The sequence below is a fragment of the Berghia stephanieae genome, chromosome 7 (assembly GCF_034508935.2).
Source record: "Berghia stephanieae isolate SIO BIC M18660-M18661 chromosome 7, UCSD_Bste_1.3, whole genome shotgun sequence".
NCBI lineage: Eukaryota > Metazoa > Mollusca > Gastropoda > Nudibranchia > Aeolidiidae > Berghia > Berghia stephanieae.
Genome location: NC_088366.1, coordinates 20,076,737 through 20,100,282, shown reverse-complemented (window position 1 = coordinate 20,100,282; position 23,546 = coordinate 20,076,737). Strand labels below are relative to the sequence as shown.

General features: G+C 34.9%; 1 protein-coding gene across 1 annotated transcript; it reads left to right on the top strand.

Annotated features, from left to right (window-relative positions):
• The first annotated feature begins 13,136 nt into the window (after window positions 1-13,136).
• Window positions 13,137-22,811, top strand: LOC144976171 (uncharacterized). Its single transcript, XM_078920353.1, has 3 exons — window positions 13,137-13,755; window positions 17,460-19,103; window positions 21,206-22,811. The coding sequence occupies exons 2-3, from the start codon at window positions 17,509-17,511 to the stop codon at window positions 21,330-21,332; spliced, it is 1,722 nt and encodes a 573-aa protein (XP_078776479.1). The 5' UTR covers window positions 13,137-13,755; window positions 17,460-17,508; the 3' UTR covers window positions 21,333-22,811.
• Window positions 22,812-23,546: the final 735 nt, after the last annotated feature.

Sequence of the window (23,546 nt, the reverse complement as noted above, 5' to 3'; positions counted from 1 at the left end):
AAGAAGTGTGTCAAAAACAGCGCCAGACAAAACAGAAAGAAATTTACATGAAAAAAGGTTCGAAAAACATCAGCCTTCCTTGACTGAAAAAGTAAGTCAGGAACTTCATGGACTGAAAAACTGAGTATGTGATGCAGTACCAGACAATGCAGAAAGAATATTACATGAAACAAAGGTCCAAAAAAGTCACCTTCCTGGACTGAAAAAATATATCAGAAACAGTGCCAGTTAAAGCAGAGAGAAAATGTGACCCCTCGTCTCAAAACGGTTTTAAGTCGGGACGATTAAGATGCTGAAAATGGAATTTGTAGCCAGAAATATTATGCTTAAATTGAGTTTATATGCTTTATAGAGGAGAAGGAATATCATATTTTACTCTGCTAAAAACCAATGTTTCATATTTTTGACCATTATAACTATAATTTGACTTTTTAGCATCTGGTCCATCCCGACATAATACCGTTTTGAGACGAGGGGTCACAAATTACAAGAAAACATATCTTTAAAAATCGGCCTTCATCGACTGAAAAACTGTGTATGATACAGTACCAAACAATTCAGAAAGAAAATTATAAGAAAAAATGTCCCAAAAGTCAGCCTGTCTGGACTGAAAAAGTATGTCAGAAACAGTGCCAGACAAAACAGAAAGAAAAAAAAACAAGAAAAAATGTCTCAATAAATCAGCCTTCATCGACTGAAAAAGTGTGTCAGAAACAGTGCCAGACAAAACAGAAAGAAAATAACAAGAAAAAGTGTCTCAATAAATCAGCCTTCATCGACTGAAAAAGTGTGTCAGAAACAGCGCCAGACAAAACTGAAAGAACATTTCAAAATTCAACAAGTCAGCCTGCGTGGACTGAAAAACTGTGTATGATGCAGTACCAGACAATGTAGAAATACAAATAAGTCGAGGCAGGCAGCTGTTTTGGGATTTATTTTTTTTTTTCTTGTATTTTTCTTTCTGCCTTATCTGCACTATTTTATATATTAAAAAAAAACAAGAAAAAAATTGAGGTTTTATTTAGGGCGATATCTACTAAACGTGCTCAAAGCGCTTTACAAAGAGTCCCTGATCAACAGCAACATGTAACATATAGAAAGAGGCATGACGCTTGTTAGCGATATTACCATTTTTTCCGACAGAGACAACGCTGTTAACGGCCAGTGTACACCTGAGTTGGTAAGAGAATGTGAGAAAAGAGCGTTTTCCAAGGACTCATCTATGCGCCAAGCGAAGCTCGAACCCAAGACCTTCCGACCGAAAGCGAGTGTTATACCAAAAGAAACATAGCCGCACAATTTATACACATTTTTTCAGATCGTTATCTCACGCTAGTGCCTGCTCCTTAATTTCCTACCTTGATAATGTTTTGTAATCTCTTTTGAAAGAAGTCAATATTGTTATGTAGACTATAATATTTAATGTGTCTATTTTCATCCATCACATACTCTTCGGGTTGGCAATGAATTCCCAGAAAAATGTGTAATAATCAATCGTGATATTTCTAGAGTTCTGTGGGGGAGGCAGAAAGAGAGATCAGCTGTGGTGTTTTCCACAGCTTTCGTTAACTTTTGTCTGAGATGTACCGTAGCTATCGTAAAGTTATCGCCTGACACTGACCAAAAAATGACGTCAAAAGGCCAGTCTTTTGCAACAAAAGAAAACAAAATGTGAGTTGTATTCAATAATTCAACCAATGAAATAACTTGTTTCCTTGCGCTCTACTAACGACAACTCACTAGACGCTACACAAACCTAAAAAATGACGTCAAACTGCCAGTCCAAGAGGGTTCATGTGGCAGGCTATTAGTTAACAATGGCTACGGATGTACTCGGACGTGGACTTGGATTGTGACGTCATTTTCAGGATAATGAACCATCTCGTTTAGTATAGATAGTTCGAAGATGACGTCACTCAGGCCTTTGTTATTGTTTTTGCCATCCGCGTTTGTGAGTTGTTCTCACTAAACTGTATTAACCAGACTATAAAAGTTCATGGTTACACAGAGTTTGTGTGTTGGTCCGTTATACTTCCGGATGGCAATGTTGTGAACTCCTTGGCCAAGCGCATTCTATCTATAGATAGAACGAAGATGACGTCACTCAGGGCTTTGTTATTGATTTTTGCCATCCATGTTTATGAGTAATTCTCACTAAACTGCATAACCAGACTATATTATACGTTGAATGTTACACACAGTTTTATGTGTTGGTTCGTTATATTTCTGAATGGCAATGTTATGATCTTCTCCAAGCGCATACTGTCTCCTGCTCAAGGAAACAAATGGTCTTTTTGGGTGAATGAATGAATACAACTCACGATTTGCTTTCTTCTTAGTGGTTGTCGCCTTGTATTTTGATGTAACTCTTTGGTAGTCTCATACTATGGGTATACGAAGGCTACGCTTGGACACATCGATTGTGGCTAAAGCCTCTATGGGAACTTAGCATAAATTGACCATGGATTGTTTTCTTTTCAAACTTGTTGTTAGGCTATCTTGTGTTGACAACCATTTAGTCGTCCAATGAAAAGTACTCGCCTTGAATATATAAACCAATGGCAGGCCGCAAATCGTCACTTGCTATTCTTGATCGCACAACGCATGGTTGGTTGTGTGTTAAACGTTTAGGGCCGGAAAATAGCAAGACATAGCGCAGGTTACTGTGTTATGTGAATCGGACGTTCTTACGTATGACCATAGCATAACATAGCATAGAAAAGGCCGATCTATGCTGTGGCAGTTCGATCAAAAGAGTGACCATTAAAATCATAGAACAGAAAAGGTCGATATGTCCTATGTGTAAGAGTGCCAATATAATAAAACAGGGAGGGGCAAAATGAAAAATTATTCAATTTCTGGCCTTGCTGGCCGGTTCATTGCCCTGTTCTGTGACAAATAGAAAGAGTCGTATGACGTAATATCACACCTCCGTGGTATGAAGGAGTGTGAGAATAATAGTTGGTGGCTTGAAGCTTATGCGATAATCACTCTTCCTGATACTTACTTACTTATCCGAGCCAGCGACGGACTGAGTTCCTGCCCTTCGGTCTTGTGCCATGACGTAAAAGTTAGACGTCTTTTGTAGTTGTTCCAGTTGACTAAATAGTGTGAAACTGATGCTTGGATTTGGTGAGAGGAATGTGAATCTTCCTGACACAAAAGGATAGTGATGAAATCTTGTGTGGGTTGTTTGAGAAGCACGATTGTTCTCAATACATGATGTATGTGATTCGATGTTGGGTCAAGAGTATAGAAGTACCCATACTACACATCGTCCTCACGAGACGCCAGATCAAACTCAGCTACAAGAAAGAGGGGAGCAAACATGAGACAACAACAAGACAAGATTCTTGCATGTCAGTGTGTGTGTGTGTGTGTGTGTGTGTGTGTGTGTGTGTGTGTGTGTGTGTGTGGATTTTTTTTTTGTTGGTTTTTCTTTTTTTTTGGATTTTTTTCTTTTTTCTATTGTGTTGTCTTTATGTGATTTCAAATAGGTACGTTTTATTGTCAAACCCTTTTATTTTATTTTCAAATGTTCTTATTTTTCTTTAATAAAGATATAATTTAATTTAATCAGTAGACTTCTTTATTCATTTAAAGCTATACTTTTTGGGGACCTTTTGTAATATTACTACTATGCTTGTAAAGCGCTTTGCGCACGTCTAGTGGATATTGCGCTATATAAATACTCTACTTTTTTATTGTGGTTGGAAATATTTCTCTATTTTACTGTCATAAAACTAGTGACAGACGAGTATTTTTAAAAACCTACTCACTTACATTATTTGTATGATACGTGGACAACCAGTCTCTCTAATGTTTCTCATTGGTCGAGCGTCATTTGAGAAATAGCCCTTGATACATTATTATTATTATCATTATTATTATTATTATTATCATCATCATCATTATTATTATTATTATTATTATTATTATTATTATTATTATTATCATCACCATTATTATTATTATTATTATTATTATTATTATTATTATTATTATTATTATTATTATTATTATTATTATTATTATTATTTATTATTTGATATAGTGGCAGTATCCATAAATAGTCCTCAGAGGTGCTTTACAATAGTTGGGGGGTTTTTTTGGTATTAGATACACATGTTCATTCATTCGACTACAAAATCACTACAGCAGTCAGACACGATATTATGTTGTTCGACGTTCACATTGAATCACGATAAGCACAATGAAAAAAGATTGTTTTTAGATGCCGTTTGAAGACTGGTAGACTTTCACATTGTCGAGTTTTAGGTGGTAAAGATTCCATAAGATTGGAGCCGAAAATGCAAAACCACTCTCAGCAAACTTTGTTTTTGATATATAATGTGGCAATCAATAAGGAATTCAGTTCATCAATATCATTGAGAAGGTAACCCCGACTTCTAGACCCTTTAGGGACACGCTGACGATTTGACCTTAGACAAGGCAATTTCCATTTGTTCTTGGAAAAGGCTCTTTACTCACAGTCTCTCATCGTACTGAGGTGTAAAATGAGTACCTGGCCGTTAACAGCGTTGTCCTGTCGGAAAATTGTAATATCCCCTAACAGGCGTCATGTCTCGTTCTACGTGTTATGTGTTACTGTTGGTCAGAGAATCTTTGTAAAGCGCTTTGAGCACATTTAGTGGATATTGCGCTATATAAAAGCTCAAGTAATAATATAGGGTCATCCCAGATGCGCCGACCACTGAGCTATCGCGGTTGGTCTGTGAACTAAGATCTAAATCTAACTATTCCCAAGTGATGGTGTCAGTGAATTACGAATACAAAGAAGATAACATAGAAAAATGTTGGCAAGTATTTCTTATTAAGTTTTTCGGTTACGTTGACTGCTATGCATGCAAGATGAGATCTTTGCTCCCCAGTTGACGTTTTTTTCTTTGCACTTCACAATCAGCATCATTCTGTCATTCGATCCGCATTTAAATAATGTGTAACACGGACATTTCGTATTTGGTTCACAGTAAATCCGTCGTTTGGGATGTGTACATGTATATGAACATGTACCCTTTAAACCAAAAGTTTAAAATTTTAATTTCTGTCAATTTTTGACAAAGTTATGACAGTTCAAAATGGCTGCCCCCATGGCTATCCGTCAAACAACAGAAAGCCGTCATTGAATTTCATATTTTCGAGTAACATGTTAAACGCATTCGTAAAGTTTACAAAACTCATATATTTTGTGGAGGCAGTGTTTTAGGTGGGTTGAATCTGAGTCGAAGAGACAATCATTGGAATGGCGACACCTTAATTCCCTAAAGACCAAAAAGTTCAAAACTGAGATATCCACTAGGAAAGTTTTGCCCACAGTGTTTTGGGATAATAGAGGTGTAATCCTCGTTGATTTCTTACCACAGGGAGCCACTGTCGACAAGAAAATACCAACGGGTGGATGAAACAATGTTGTAGGAGGAAATAATCAAATGAGGTGAGGATAATAAATAATTCGCTCCAAGAAACTGTCGAGGACTCTCCGTGATTCGAGACAATCCCTCTCAACCATATCTATCTATCTATCTATCTATCTATCTATCTATCTATCTATCTATCTATCAATCTATCTATCTATCTATATATATATATATATATATATATATATATATATATATATATCGCAGCTCCCACTCTTGTAGTGGAAAAGGTGGCGTTTTAACTAGATTAACAATAGGATTATATGATTTTAAAGAAATTTATTCTTGCCTTCGAATAGTTTGTTTTTGTTTGTAAGAATAATAAATCAGTTAATCTGTTCCATAGTAATTCTTCGATTCACACCTTGAGGACGTTAGCTCAATAACATCCTGCTGTTGTTCAGGTTGTTGTTGGGCGTTAACCTTTTCCTGGCCAGACAATGGCAAACCCATCTTTCTCACTTCGACCAGAAAAACAGATTTCAAATATCGATTGACAGATACAAATACCACTGAGAAAATAAAATACAATAAAAGGTGCTATGCAATATATTTATATATTTATATATTTCCCATAAAATGAATTATGTTTCAAACGAAGATTTTTTAAGTGGTGATGTATGGTGCATCTCTTGCGAAGACAATTCCAAGTTTATAGTCCCTGGACTATGGATAGTATGCGCTTGGCTAAGGAGCTCACAACATTGCCATCCGGAAGAATAAGGGACCAACACACAATACTTTGTGCAATCATGATCGTTTATAGTCAGGTTAATACTGTTTAGTGAGAATTACTCATAAACGCGGATGGCAAAAAAAAAAACAATAACAAAGATGACGTCAACATCGAACTATCTATAAAATTATCTTTCTCCATACCTGTTCAATCGTTCAATGACGCAGAATTTAGTCTTATCTATTTTGAACGGAGTGACCTGGACGGTTTAAGTAAATAAACATTTTCTGAGGCATGGAGCTTCCTGAGTTACACATTTAAAACGAAACATGGCAAATCTATGTTTAAAAAGGACTTCAATTGGGAGCCAGTAAAATTCATAATATTATGGTAAAAGAAGAAAGTGCTCGTCTTTTCTGTTTTTATTGTTATTTGGTTACCAAACTTGCAACTGTTTCAAATTATCTAGAAAAAAAATCAAATTTAATCTCTTTCTCTCTCTCTCTCTCTCTCTCTCTCTCTCTCTCTCTCTCTCTCTATCTATCTATCTATCTATCTATCTCTCTCTCTCTCTCTGTCTTTCTCTATCTCTCTCTATCTCTCTCTAGCTATCTATTTATCTCTCTCTCTGTCTTTCTCTATCTCTCTCTCTCTCTCTCTATATATATATATATATATATATATATCTTTCTCTCTTTCCTCTATCTCTCTCTTTCTCTCTCTCTCACTCCCTCTATCCCCTGTCTCTCACCAATGTCTTTCACTGTAGTTCTCTCCCTCTCTCTCCGTCCCTCCTCTCTCTCTCTCTCTCTCTCTCTCCCTCTCTCTCCTCTCCTCTCTCTCTCTCTCTCCCTCACTCTCTTCCTTTCTATCTCCCTTTCTCTCTTTTCTCTCTTTTTCTCTCTTTTCTCTCTCTCTCTCTCTCTCTCTCTCTCTCTCTCTCCTCTCTCTCTCCCTTTCTCTCTCCCTTTCTCTCTCCCTTTCTCTCTCTTTCTCTCTTTGTCTCTCTTTTCCTTCTCTCTTTCTATATATATATATATATATATATATATATATATATATATATATATATATATATATATATATCTCTACCTCAGCCAAGCGAGGGGTGTAGCATCAATTGAATCCCGCGATTGGCTACCTGACAAAGAAAAGACCGTGCGGCTATGTGGTCTAGTGGCATGACACTCGCTTTCGGTTCGGAAGGTCCTGGGTTCGAGCCTTGGTCGGCGCATTGTTGAGTCCTTGGAGTAGGCTCTTTACTCACATTCTCTCACCGTACTCAGGTGTAAAATGAGTTGTCTCTGTCCGAAAAAATTGTAAGATCGCCTAACAGGCGTCATGTCCCGTCCTACATGTTAAATGTTGCTGTTGGCCAGGGACAACCATGTAAAGCGCTTTGAGCATGTTTAGTGGATATTGCGCTATATAAAAGCCCAATTTTTTTTTCCGCTGAGCCACGCCGCCCCCTTAAAATACAAACTTTTGAGTATTTTTCAATGTCAGAAATTGTAATTTATTCACCATAACGATTAGAAATAACCGACGTGTACACATATGCAGGTCTGAGAGCCGAACCCTCTAATGGGTCTAGTGTAACATTGCTGCAATTGAAAATATAATACATCATTTTTTGAGATTTTCATTACAACAATGAGCCTATAAGGAAATGGATTATCAGATCTGCAAATAAGTGCACGTCGGAAAAGTACCCGGAAATTTCATAATTGTGTCTATAAATTCACTTTCCAACACCTAGCTTATCCAACCATAATACTTCTTTGAGACCGTGGGTCAAATTTGAAGTTGAGTTTTCGGGCCAAACAAACATAAGTTTTGTCAGAGCATGGCAGACATTTTTTTAAATCTAGTAGTAGTGCATGGCAACATCTCCACACTGGAGGTCTCCAGCAAGACTTTTAATTCGTCATCGCAGTTGAGGACAGCCTCAAAAAATGTTGAGTTTTTATATTGCGCAATATCCACTGAACGTGCTCGAAGCGCTTTACAAGGGGTCCCTGACCAACAGTAACACTTAACATATAGGACGAGACATGACGCCTATTTTTGACAGGGATAACATTGTTAACGGCGAGGTACTCAGTTTACACCTGAGTACGGTGAGGGAATGTGAGTAAAGGGCCTTTTCAAAGGACTCAACTATGCGCCGAGCGAGGCTCGAATCCAGGAACTTCCGATCCGAAAGCGAGTGTCATACCACAAGACCACATTTCTACCAATCTCGTCACAGGGCAGTGCAGGATTATGTGGTTTGCTGTCTCTGGTGTTCTCTGACAGTGGGGACTCCCTCAGCCCATCGATGCCTGTTTGCAGCAGTCCTGCCATGGCCTGTGATAATAATTAAAAAACCGAAAGCATTTGTATTGTGCAAAATCGACTTAACGTACTCAAATTGCTTTACAAGGGGTCCCCAGCCAACAACAACACTTAACATTTGGACGAGACATGACGCCTGTTTGGCGATATTTTACCATCCTTTCCGATAGAGACAACGCTGTTGAATGACAGGAACTCTCTCTTTCTTCGTTTACTTGCAGTCCATCTTTTGTATCTTGTCGCAAGTTTACATCAGTAATAATCAGCATGACTTTATATATTGTAGGATTCTTGTAAAAATGATCCAAATCGTATGTTTCAACCGTGTGTTCTGTCATGTTTTTCCAAAGTCGAATTGTTGTTGGCATGAAGGATTGCATATGAATTTGTAATTTTGAGCTTTTACTCATTTTACACATGAGGACGGTGAGAGTGTGAACAAAGAGCATTTTCCAATGAATCAACTATGAGCCGCTCGGAGCAGATCTCGAACCCTGGACCTTCCGATTCGAAGGCGAGAGTCATGCTGCTAGACCCCATAGCCGCACGCGAGTCAATTTTACTGCAACCTGTCAATAAAAATTGCGTTTTCAATAAGATAGCAACAACATTGTTGCGACATACGGTTCACAAAAGGCCAGGTCACCGTAACCTACTGTTACCGCTCTCTTGATGAACATATGATGTTTTTTAAAATGAGAGAATATTTAGATTTCCGTCGTTAACGTGTTACAGGACATGTTTATTAATAATTCTAACTTGTTTTGTTCACAGGTTTAAGAATAAATTATGTATGATAATTAAAGCCTATAAGCAAGTGCGTCATAAACTGACAAATACTATGTTGGAATAATAAAATAAATAAGATTAAATGGGGAAATTTCTCTTTAGGCTCTATTCCAAGGAACGACTGGAATAACACAGGCGTCAGCCACAGTGCAGCGCCACAAAGTGACTTGCTAGAGACCACACAACGAGGCGGATAGTCGAGGCATGGAAAATAGCAATATTATTATCATAATTCTAACAGGTCTTCATTGCTGTTTAAAGCGCACCTTTGCCTAGTTTACATGTATTGTTTTGTTATTTTGATGAGAAGAATACGCTTCAACAGTCGTAGCGTCACTTCCCTCGTAATGACGCATGGTAGCTTAGTAACTGGCTCTAAACTATCGGAACAATGGCGGACGCTAGTATGAAATATATCTCCGACGAGCATAAAAGCGTATTCAGAGGGGAAAAGAAAACATTATAAATATAATCATGTTTTGACTTTTGCACATTCTGATCACAAGTTCTAGCCAGTATGAAGAATGAAAAGTACCGATTTTTTTTTGTTTAGAACCGCGATGGCCGCCGTTGCTGGGCGACATGACATCAGACTGTCGAATCCAATTAGTCATACTATACTGGAATTGAAATTCCTTAATAGTATAGATTAGATAAGACACTTACACTATAACGCGTATTATTAAAGACTTCAACAATGTTGTCCCATGAGATATAATATCGGAACAGATCACCTCCCGAGCTGCCAATACATATTTTTTAAATACCTGATGCAATCCGTTATTTAGAAATAAAATATTATACCTCTACCACATTACGTAAATTTACTCATTCCGTTTTGAAAGTGTAGTTTTACGATATTCTTAACTTGCAAAGTTGCTACATTTCCGATATAAAACTAATAGGATTAAATAGTCTGATGTTTCGTCCGCCCAGCAACGAGCAGCTTGGTTCTCAACAAAGAAAATCGGTACTCTTTATACTTCATGCTGGTTAGATTTTTTTCACATGACATATGCTCAGAATGTATAAAAGTCAAAACATGATTAGTTTTATAATGTTTTTCTCCTCTGGATACGCTTTTATGCTTGTCGGAGAAGTATTTGATATGGGTGTCCGCCATGTTCCGATAGTTAAGAACCAGTTACGAAGTTACTATGCGTCATTAGAAAGGAAGTGACGTCACGACTGTTGAACCCTCCAGCCAGTATCAGACCTTTGGTTTACGAAGGTCACCATAGGCTGACCGATTCGGCTTCTTTGCTACGGGTCGACCGACCGCAGAGAAATCCACCTTAAACACCACCTTTGACGTTGCCTTCATAATATGGTTTGGGGAGGGAATGCAAAATACTCCTTTTCACCAAACGAGTTCTAGTTCCGGGTGGCAATCATAGCTGTTATAAGTGTTCGATATTTGCATAGTTCCGGCATTTTGGAAATTTGTTTGAACCTAGGTGCACATATTACCAGGTCTGATAGCCCAACTCACTTATAGGCTTGATTTAACATTGTTCTAATGGACAAAATTTGTGTCGGTTTGAAGGTATTTCCATTACAACAAAGAGATCATAATAATTTGGGTTATCAGACATGCAAATAAGTACAGGTAAATTTGAATCATTTTTCTTTCTGAGCATGAGAATAGATAGAACGAATTTGACGTTGACGTTGAGGGTCTTTGTTATTGTTTTTTGACATCCACGTTTATGAGGAATTCTCACAAAACTGCATTTTAAATTATTTTTTTTTCAAAATTGATAATTTATATTGTAAAGTGCCCAGAGCTTGATTTTACACGAGAATGAGCGCTGTATAAATGTTTATAATTATTATTATTATTATTATTATTATTATTATTATTATTATTATTATTATTATTATTATTATTATTATTATATATTTATTATTATTCATTATTATTATTATTATCATTATTATTATTATTTTTATTATTATTATTATTATTATTATTATTATTATTATTATTATCATTAATAACCAGACTATTAACGTTCTTAGTAACAGAGTTTTGTGTGTTTATCCGTTATACTTCCAGATGGCAATGTTGTGAGCTTCTCTGCCAAGCACATAGTATCTATAGAGGCTGTTTGAAATGTCAAGAAATAAAAAGTCAACTGGACGGAGAAGAGCTAAATGGCAAAGAGTATTCTGATTGGTTAATGCATAGTTAATGCTGAAATCATAAATTTCCAGCAGTGCTCTTCATAGCTCAATGGATTCGGATACTCTAAAATGCTGAAGTCTTACCAGCAGGTGGGAGATGGGTGTTAATATGTACGATTATGTTGTGACAATAAGACACGCACAGTCTGTGAGCTACGTCCGAGGTGTTAATAATTTCAGCTTCTGACGACAGCTGGTCAGTTCAGAAATAATAAAGGATGGCTACATCAAAAGAAAAACAGTATTCATATTAAAACTGATAAACACGTTTGTTTTTTTTGACGCTCGAAGTTATTGTAATGTGAGATATGATTTCAAAATAATGAAATAAAAGTGGGGAAATATAATGATAATGATAAAGATGATGAAAACAATGATAATGGCAATAACGATTATGAAAATATTATTATTATTATTAATAATGATAATAATAATAATAATAATAATAATAATAATAATAATAATAATAATATAATGATAATAATAGTAATAATAATATGATGATAATAATAATAATAAATAATAATAATATAATAATAATAATAATAATAATAATAATAATAATAATAATAATAATAATAATAATAATAATAATAATAATAATAATGTTGTGATCTAAATCCAGTATACAGAAATGTAATCATTCACGAATTTCAAGTGTTCATTAAAATAAGAAGATTTAGCACTCGTACACTACACCTTCGTAAACTTCGGCTGTAACGTTACCAAAGCCTCACGTCGTTATAGAATTCGATGATCAAGAAAAGAAAGTGAATTGGTGATTTGTATTCAGTGTTGTACAACAAATCCTATCTTTTTTCCCCTCTTTAGCCATTACTAACGACATATATTTTCAATTTGCACTTTTTTTGGTGATCGTCGCTCGCCTTCTAATGTTTTGTGATTTTTAGGGAAAGATGATACTATTAAAATTTATTATTATTATTAATATTATTATTATTATTATTATTATTATTATTATTATTATATTATTATTATTATTATTATTATTATTATTATTATTATTATTATTATATTCATATTATTATTATTATTATTATTATTATTATTATTATTATTATTATTATTATTATTATTATTGTTATTATTATTATTATTAGTAGTAGTAGTAGTAGTAGTCGTAGTAGTAGTAGTAGTAGTAGTAGTAGTAGTAGTAGTAGTAGTATTATAATTATTATTTTTATCATTATTATTATTATTATTATTATTATTATTATTATTATTATTATTATCATCATCATCATTATCATTATTATCATTATTTATTATTATTAATAGTATCATTATTGTCATCATCATCATCATCATCATCATCATCATCATCATCATCATTATCATCATCGTCATCATCATCATTATAATTATCATCATCATCATCGTCATCATCATCATAATTATCATCCTCATCATCCTTATTATTATCATTATCACCATTATTATTTTTATCATCATCATCATCATCATCATCATTCCCATCATTATCATTGGTATTATTATATGTAAGTGCCTGGTCCTCGCTTCCCCCAGCACCATCTGCCCTGCCTACCAAAGTTGCCTCATAAATTTGTATAGTAATATCTGCCCGAATAGCCACAACTAAAGTTAAGGTGTGAAATTCGCCGCTCCTCCTAATCTAATAATAATTATTTGCGGTAAACCCACCGGGCACGTGTGTGCGTCGTTGATCCATTCTGATATTATTATAAAAAGTTGTTTACCAACTCTGTTGTGTAAAACCAAACCAACCGCTTCTAACCAATCAGATTTTTGAAAAACAAGTTTGTCCGTGGTGGGTGTGGTGGATTAGAATCAGTCGTTCACGTAAAAATACTATATAAAGAGTGTTGTAGGTCTTATTACCTCAATTGTGATATTTACCCGTTGTTATTTTTCTACCAAAGAGATAGATAGAGACAGTGAATAAAGTCTTAAGTCTAAGGGAGTTTTGTATGTAAATTCCGTTCGTTTGGTTTTTTTTTAACTTAAGACATTGTGGAGTCAAAATTTGAGTACTTGGTTGTTTTTTTAATACAAATTTATTACAACTATACATAGAAAACTGAAGTGTTTTTTTTTTTCAATATCATAATATAATTAACCCTAAAAGGTTTGTGACTACAATTTTACTGACATTGTAAGGATACCGTTATATTATTCGTGATAGTCTGATTTAATTCTACTTCCGTTTTCAACATTATTGGGGCTTGAGTTTAAAATATTATTATTATTTCATTCAGTAGGCTCTGTGTACATCATTCTAGTGAAGGTGAAGTGATTCAAGACCGACAAAGAGACGCAACACAAAAGGTAATTTAACACTTCAAATTTTTAACCCCATCCTCAAAGTAATAATTGATATCGCTTTGTATTCGGGTGCTCAGAATATCAATTTATAGTCAAAATAATATAAATTGGATAACTTTTAAATGATTTATTATATAAAGTTTCATAACTTTTTTTAAATCTTAACCTATACTCCTGCTTCTTGCGGGGGGGGGGGGGGGGGGGGGGCAATAGCTCACTCAGTAGAGCACTCGCTTCACACGCAAAGAGACCGAGATCGATCCCGGGTGAGGTCGATTTTTTTTTCTGACCCTCCTATCCACCCAGAATTGATTGGGTAGCTGGATCTGTTAGACCTGGCGGGAAGTTCTTTGAGATAGACTTCCTCCCTATCCAAAGGGTATCAAGCAAATGTTATAGTATATTTCACGCAATAGAAACCGGAATAAACTCCGGCTCTATGAGCTTTCTGTCTCTGAGGAACTACTTTTTTAAAAGATAGATAAATAAATAATTAAATAAAGTTTCATATTTTTTGTCATTTAATATTCTAACTTATTCTCCGGTTTCCGATTCATCCCTACATAATAACAAGATTAACGCGACGGGTCATATTTATAAATGACACATTTAAAAAAAATCAACTTGATCATATTTGGAGGTCCGCTGTTAGATTTAACCCCCCCTCCTTATGACCTACAGCAAAATCGTCACATTTGTTACGACACAATATACATTTTTTTTCTTATTCAGATTTATTTTGTACATCACAAACTTTGAAGAATGATCTTTGTTTAATTAATAATAACATAAAGTTTGTTTTGTAGAGAGCTTGTTTGAGTTTTTAAAAATTGATTTTTCTGCTGGGTAGACCTGCCATTTTGGGAAAATGTGTCAGTGCATGACATAATCAGTTGGAAGGTGAAAATTTTGGATTTGCATTTTTTTGCATTTTCTGAGAGAATACGCTCCCCAGAGAATTTTAATCTTTACTTGAAGTAAATCGGGTGATTTTTCATGAAGATATGGTCAGATGTGTGGGAAAGATACCCAGCAACTTTTCTCAAATTTCATACTTTTTCAACTTGACTAGCTGTAAAAAATATTTAGAAGTGAAATTGAGCTTTGATATTTCCCAAAGATGTACAAAAAGGGTTGATTTAATCATTTATGAAAAGAACACGTTTTTGATAAAAGATTGACTTTCTAACTAAACTTGGCCATATCTCAGTTCAAAACTGTTCACCGTCCGACTAATTATGTCATTCACTGTAACAAATACTGAAAAGCATCGGTTAGGAGAGAGTTATCATTGTTGTAATGGAGAATATTTTGCGTTGATTTGAGAGTAATTTCCATAACAACAATGAGACCATAAAATGTTTTCAAACAATTTATCAGACCTGCAAATGTGACCCACCGTGTCATAACGGTACGTATCATGTTGGGACGGACTAGATGCTGGAAATTGAATTTATAGACACAAATATGAAACTTGGGGTTAATGTATGTTCACCATGATGGAAAATAAATTCTGTTTCTTGTATTGCAATAAACTAGAAGGTCCTATTTCTTATCAGTTTATTTACAATAAATTCAATTTTTTGAGTCCTATTCGTCCCGACATAATACCGTTTTGAGACGCTGGGTCACAAATAAGTGCATGTCGCATAATGTCCAATTACGACCGGAAATGAATTGTTAATGGGGTTATTTTATGTCTTATTCATCCAATTTTTTATTTGCCATATCATTTTGATATGTACTTGATTTTTTTAAAACCGACATGTACATATATACAGGTCTGTCATCTAAACCCACTAATTAATGTGCCTAGTTCAACATTGTTGTAATGAACAATATTTTGCGTCATTTTTTTTTTTTTTTTGAGATTTCCATAAGGTTTGGGTTATTAAAACCAATTTGTCTTAACTTAGGATTTTTCTTTTATTTTTATTGTATTCAACAAGATATATGATATTTTTTGCTCTTTAAAGCTTTATTTTACAATCGTATAAAAGGTAACTCGCATTTGCATTAATTAAAAAAAATATACAGGCATCATCCCTCTACCTTGAAAGGAATCGTTTCCATGAAAATTTCTGTCATATTATTTACAAGATTTTACACCACCAAAAATGGTTTCTAAATCAGCTATCCCATGCAAAATTTACGATGGCTGCGATGGTATAGACCCCTAGATAACCACGCCTCTCGGACAGTCGTCATAATGTATACAATGGCAGTGATTGGTAAACATAGCGATCTCCACAGGTTTTATTGTCAATGCCATGTCTATAGAGAGAATGAAGTTGACGTCACTCGGGTCTTTGTTTATTGTTTTTTGCCATCCACGTATATGAGTAATTCTCACTTAACTGCATTATCCAGGCTATAAACGTTCAAGGTTACAGATCATTTTGTGTGTTGGTTCGTTATACTTCAGGATGGCAATGTTGTGAGCTTCTTATCCAAGCGCATACTATCTATAAGTAAAATACCCATTGTTCTTCTACTTGATCAACAGAACCAACACAGAAAACTCTGAGCATTCTTAAACGTTTATAATATGATCGAGAAAATCGTGTGATAACTAGTCACCCATTTGGCGATATAAAAATATTACTAATTATCAGAGAGAGGTCGATTTCATTCACATTATTTTTTATAAACAACCAGCCATGCTTGTCCAAACACGTGTGTGGGTGTGTCACAAACTCCATGTTTTGATTGGTCAAAAAATCTACTGGTTATTTGGTTAAACAACGAGAATTCTCCCCTGTTCTGTCGGTGAAATCTATAGAAGGAACGGAATTGACGTCATCCGGCTCTTTATTATTGTTTTTAGCCAGCCATTTATATGAGTTATTCTCACAAAATTCTATCAATCGGACAAGATCTATATAAACGTTCAAGGTTGCAACACAGTTTTGTGTGTTGGGACGTTACATCGTGGTCTTTGTAAACTAAAGACTTGATACTGACCTGAAAATTACGTCACAAAAGAAGAAAGGCGATAATCATCAAACAAAATTTAAAAATTGAGCTAGTGTTAGAAGTGCTCGAGGAAACATTGGCCGCGCTATTGATTACAAATCACAATTAACTTTTTCACGTAATCTTTGTCTTCTTTTATTTTATTAGTATCAGGCTTTTAGTTAACGAAGTCTAGGGTTACATCCGGCTGGCAATGTTATGAGGTTTTTTTCTTTTGGACAAACGCACAGCATCAATAAATTCATAGTAGGGGCCGAGACTAAAATGATAATATCGAGACAAGAAACTTGGGAGCAGCACACGTTTGCAATGATGACTGATGACTGTTGGGGCGTTCCCATCCGTTACGCTTTTTAATGCATTATTGGTTTACAATAAACCGAACACATTCCGTCACGGTTTAATATTCCCCGTGTATTCGAAGTATTTCTTTCCACGGCATTTCGTTTATGACACCTTTGGCGATCTCTAAACTTTTAATGGACAATAAACAAATTACCTTGTCATAAGGATTTCGATGCGAAAAATCTCTATATCTAAATGTTTTGGGGCGCAAGATCAAAAACTTCCAACCATTTTAACCACTGAAATACCATGGATATTTTGGACTCATTAATTTATTCAAATTATCTATATATTGATCCAATTCAAATTTGGAAGCAATCAAGCATTGATGCAACTCGGCAGATTTTGAATTTATTGTAATATATTTATTTTATTTCCAATTTCAGACCTGCATTTTTCCTAGGAGATCTGAGAGTTTTCTTTCTTCTAGTCATCATGGACGGGAGGCTCCCAAGTATAAATTGCTTCATCAAAAAGAAAGGCAATGATTGTTATGAGGAAGAATCTATGACCGACATTATGAATCTCTCCGACTACAGTTTTCTTACTGATGTTCTCAATTCTAACGAACCGAATCGAAGAAATGATAACTCTTATCTTACATCTTTTGAAAATGATGCATACATGCCTAATCAAGTGAACAATCCCAGCCATCAAATGGCCAATCTTGTCCATGAGAATGTCGACCACATGAAGTATCATTACCAGGGACAAGGCGAAGCATACATTAATAATAACAATATGAAACGAAACGGCGATGTTTGTCAAGAAATAAATCTGTATCAAGATAACGACGGGAATTGGATAAAATGCCCGATGATAAATTTTGGAAACAGGAATCAGAATGAATACGGGCATCAAAATGTTCAGGGAACAGGAAACAACCTTGTGAGAAACCACGACACCACGGGTGGTTTGTATTCTCGTTTTGATCAAATAAATGCTTATGACGTAAACAGTGTTCCAGGTCCGTACCATTCTAGCTATGTATTTGAAAAGATTAATGATAACAGCAATTCCGCTCCGAGTTCCACTACAAATTTTGATGATAACAGCCGCCTGACAGCCGCTCAAGGCCAGGTCACTCTTGCAAGTAACTACAATGCTGGATTTTCTGGAATCAATGTCGAAAGAAGAGGAAATGGTGATATGACATTTAATGACATGGGTTACCGGAATACTGACAAGGAAGCAATTGCAAATGTTAGCCACGGTCCAAAGTATTTCATGCGAGTTTCTAATCAAGATGGTATAAACGCGCAAGGTAATCTTGGATATTCTCTAAGAGAGGACAACGAGCTAACTCCATTTCTTTCACCCCTCTATGGTTTTGAAAATAACTCCGCAACCTTTATAAATGATAATCGTAATAATTGTCCTGCTAACAATTTTTCTCATCAGAATAATATAAACAAGGAAATTTGCAGCGTGTATGAAGATTTCGACTACAATAATCAAACACAAACGAATTCCAACGATAACGTCACTGCCTTAGTCAAAATTACCCCTAATCCCTTCGGCGTTTATAAAGAAAATGAAAGAGAAAATATTGACACAGAACAAATAGTCCGAATTAACAATGGTGTGTCGGAAATTCCTAGACAGAGTTTTAAGTCTCATGGCCAATTTGGAGTTGATCAGATTGTAGGCAGGGATTTCCTACTGCAAGAGAATGGTGTATTACAGACCAAAAGACTCCTAGACACAGGACAGGGGAGCTGCGATGACGATAACGTCAACAACAATTACGGAAATGGCACGGCCCCTGCAGATTACGAGATGAATATTTTACCGACGTTTTCTAGTTTACTAGAGAGGAAAGACCGTGACTCTTCGATGTCGTCTTCATCTTCATCGAGTTCTTCATCAAACGATGGCCCCAGCGACGATTTGCTGGATGATTTAGTTCGAGATTTGCTTAACTCGAAAGGAAAAAAGAAAGAGTCTACCTACATTGCTTTGATATCCAAGGCAATTTTCAGTTCTCCTCAAAAAAAGATGTTACTGTCAGATATTTATGACTACCTCAGGTTAGTGCAATCATTTTTTTTCAATAATTTGTTAGACAATATGTCGCACATCGCAATGGTATATTTTGGGAACGACAAGTAACTAAGACTTCATTCTTCTAGATTAATAGATGTTTAAAGTAAAGTATTATGCATCTACTGAGAAAATTGAATATAGTCTCTTAAAATGCAAAATTCCAAATTTCATAATGAGTAACTCGGCATTTTGTTCGTTTAAATACAATACCGAATAATGGCAATTGGTCACACATGGGATTTTTCCCCAAGGAATGTTTGAGATATAACCATCATTCTAAAGTAAATTCAGCCACATTGTGTCACTGCGACCGATGGAAGATCACTAGATTTTGCTGAATTCTGATTTTTTAATTGTTTTATTTATGCATGTATGAGTATTTTTTGGTTTCCAAAAACTCTTTAATTGTAGTAAGCATAACGGTGTTTTAATTATTTTTTTGCACTGACTTCATTAAAACACAAAGCAAGTCGTAGCCTTTATGTTGACAAGCTACAGCAAACATTGCTTTTTTGAAAATATTAAATTAAGAAATTAAGGAGCAAGCACCGATGATAAAGATCTGATCAAGTGTGTATGGAAGGTATGATTTTTTTTCTTTCTTGCTTTGTCTGGCACCTTCCAGACACGCTTGTTCAGATCTTTATCTAGCAAACATTGTGTTGCGACTTGAACTTAAGAATAGGTCATAAGACCTGGCACATTTGAAACAAAAAAGTCAATTTCTACTATTATCTCCTGTAGGTACTTAAATCATAAGCAAGGTAAATTTCAAAGAATTATATCCTTTTTTCAAACCGAAAGAATTACAATCTACAATAAATACCACCGTTAAAATAGGAGACTTGTTGTCAGAATTCTTTCCATTCTTTTGCTGGAAGACGATGACTCTCGGTTTGCCAAAATGTCTAAGACATTAGACGTCTACCAAGCCGAAATGAGAGGGGAAAAAATATTTTGCATTGCATTGCAGTATGTGTATATTAAGGCATTTCCTTCCCATTTGAAATGACAGCTAAATTGCTATGTAAGAGAATATTAAAGTGAAAAGCCACAGGTGTAAGTGAAAGATCGGAAATGCGTGTGAGAAACATATCTGCTTTGTCTAGCACTGTTTCATACACACTTTTTAGATCTTTACCGAGTGAAATGAAAAGTAATTGTTCTTCTATCGGACTAGAATAAACTGAGGAATTAGAGACCAGTTTTAAATTTACATGTTTTCTCAAAAATATCTTTAAAAGTTGTCTTGCTTTTTGAAAGGCTACAAGAGTCTACCAACCACATGGAAAATATTCAGTTTCCATATCGTTAAAATCACAGTGCCTGGTCTGCATTGCGGATTGTTTTCAATAATCTTCCTGTGAATGTGGGTAACAACAAAATTAATATTTGACTTGAAGTTTTCGAGGGATTTTTATGCTATCGCCCATGACATTCTTCTGACGAGACTTCAAGGATTAGATTGGTTTGCGTCAATTGGTCTAGATCATACTTGGCCTGTCGTCATTAAGGCGTGCTAGTCAAGAAGTTCGGGTCCTTAGTGTTTTGCGATATGGGGAACTTCAGGGGTGATTCTCTGATCGTGTAATGATTTTTAATGGAAATTAACCCTTTAAGCTTTGTCATTGCCAAAAACAATTAATATTACCATTCTTTGCAGCCCATTTCTATCCGCCCCACTCTAGATCGCCTTAACATATGTAAGCCCCTTGCCTTAAAGCTTTTTGTTTTTCAATTGTTGTACCATTGTATATAGCATGGCATCCAGAGTCGGGAATAATGTGTTCCTGAGCAAAGAAGAAAAAAGAATAACGGAGCTACCCAATTACTGCTAAGTGGACACGGGTTGGGGGGAAAGGGGTCAAATGCAAGATGTTGACTGCAGCAGGAAGCAATATCGGCTCTTTGGCTTATGAGACGAGTGATTTACCAAGTGAGCGGTAGGGACCAATCTGTTATAACTTTTATTGGTTGTTTATATTAATTCAACAAAGTCTGTGACACTTTAAGTGCATAGAAGTCTCTTCTTTATAACATCACAAACAATTCTAACATCAACATTTTATTTCATTTTAAATTCCAGCAAAATGTATAAGCTGGACACGCTCAATTCTCAAGCCTGGAGGAACAGTGTGCGTCACAACCTGAGTCTCAACGAGTGTTTTGTCAAACATAAACGACTGGGCAGGGGCAGGGGACATTATTGGTAAGTCTTGAAAAATTAGATAAGGTAAGATAAGATTTTCTTTTTTTTTAAATCAGCATTCCATTATCAACTTTCATGATAAAAGGAGCTATACCTCTTGATAATTAGATGTTTTCATTCTGATCTATGTGTCCGTTTCATCGCATCATTTTTTCCGGAATCTATTTAAGAAAGTTATAGACTTTGTCAATCCAGTAAATCTCATTTTGTGTTGAATAATGATAATAACTAAAGAATTGCTTTATTTATTTTCCATTTTTCTAATGATTATTCCATTAATTTTGTCAATTCCTAAAATATATTTTTGGATTTTTCAAGGTATGCCGTCAGCATAAAACGATGAACATTCTTTAAAAATATGTTTCAAGATAAAGTCTCTTCACATCATATCTCTCTCTCTCTCTCTCTCTCTCTCTCTCCATTTAGCGTAATCATTTGATATTCATCGGCAAATCATACAATAGCGATGTGCACTGAAAAAATACACTTTTTAAAAATCTTGGCCAGATTTTTTAAACTTCAAGTATCGACTGATTAAGGCCACACACAACGTGTAAGGAAGTCTCAGACATGAGACCACAAAAATACTCTCGACTTTGAGATCATTTGAGAACGTGTGATCTATCTTAATCTGACGCTATTTAAAGTTGAAGCATTCAGACTAAAATTATAAAGATGTGTTTTTTCAGTACAGCATAATACTTCAGCGATTCAACAAATGTATCATTTGTTTGTGTTTGTTAATAACCAATCATTTATAAATACAGATGAATGTGATATGTTATGTAATGAATTTTCAATTATTTTCTTTTTAAACTTTTTACTTTATTACTTCTTTTTGTTATTTAGCATTTTATTAGACTTCCGCTTTCCATAAGCATGCGCAACAGGTGGGTTGTTAATGCATTAAAATTAGATTTCGTCAAGGTTTGTGAATTCATCAACAATTCTTCCAAATCTTAATTCAATGTTCCGTAATGTTCTCAAACATTGAGAAAATTTTCATCACAATGTTATCTATTTATTTATCTATTTAGATAGATGTCATTCTATTTGTCTATCTATCTTTCAAATCTATCTTTCTATCTGTCTTCAACAAATCTATGTAACTATCTATTTTTGTATCTGTTTGTCTGTCTGTCTTATTTATCACTCTATCTATACATCTATATACCCATCAGGTTTTCGGCTTGATGGATTACTAGATCGACAGATAGATCGGTAAATGGATGGATTTGTAGACCCCAGATAAAGAGATAGATAGATGGATATATAGATAGAAAAATAGATTGATAGATAGATAGATGGGTAGATAGATACATACATACAAACATTCAAACATTGAAACATTGCAACTCTTGCAAATTATTTCTTCCTATTTTTATGTATCAAAATGTGTAATTATTTAATATTAGAATACCAGATGTTATCAGAGTTTTAGTAACATTAAGATATATCAAAGGAAAAGATCTTTAAAAAAAAAGACCGAAAAGACATGAGAGGCAGCGTAGCTCAGCGCTACGGTCTTTGCTTCATATCCGAAAGGTACCGAATTCGATCACCTGCCGCTGCGCTGTGTGGCCTTGAGCAAGGCACCTCACCTTAGCTCAATTTGCTGCACAGCGACTGACGTCGGGGTTATTCCAGTCTTCACTTTGGGATGAATAAAGGGATTTTTTTGTTCATTTTTCCCTTAAACATTGAAATTAGGATTATAATCAAAACATCACCATGCTATACTCTTTCATCAAATTGAACCCAATACTGATTATCTAAATTAAGATTTGAAATAAAAATTTTCTAGTCAAACTATTAAAATATTTTTATCAGCCCGTGTCAATGATAGCACAATGCTATTTTATTTATAAAATATTTATCCTACAACCAAACGTGTTTTGGAAATTTTTGAATTTGGAAAACAAAACACAGAGATCATATTAGACCGATTCTACTGTCCCTTGTCGAAAGTGAATTTACATTCGTGTTTTTTTTTCCTTTTCTTTTCATCTTTTTTTTATTGATGGCATTTGTGGAAAATTAACTGTTTTCCACTATTGGTTTAATGATAAAATTGTCTGTAATAAAAATGTGAAGGGACAAGCAGGAAGCATCTTTGAAGGAGAGACTCTGTGTTTCAATGTGTGAATGTTTAGTATCTTGTATAAACAAGTACTGGACTCTTTGTCAATATTTCCAATGTATCTCATATCAAAATACA

Excerpts from the sequence above, each read along its gene's own strand:
- LOC144976171 (XM_078920353.1), top strand. The coding sequence starts at position 17,509 with ATGGACGGGAGGCTCCCAAGTATAAATTGCTTCATCAAAAAGAAAGGC. Across the intron at positions 19,104-21,205 it reads GATATTTATGACTACCTCAG|CAAAATGTATAAGCTGGACA; the intron begins GTTAGTGCAATC and ends TTTAAATTCCAG.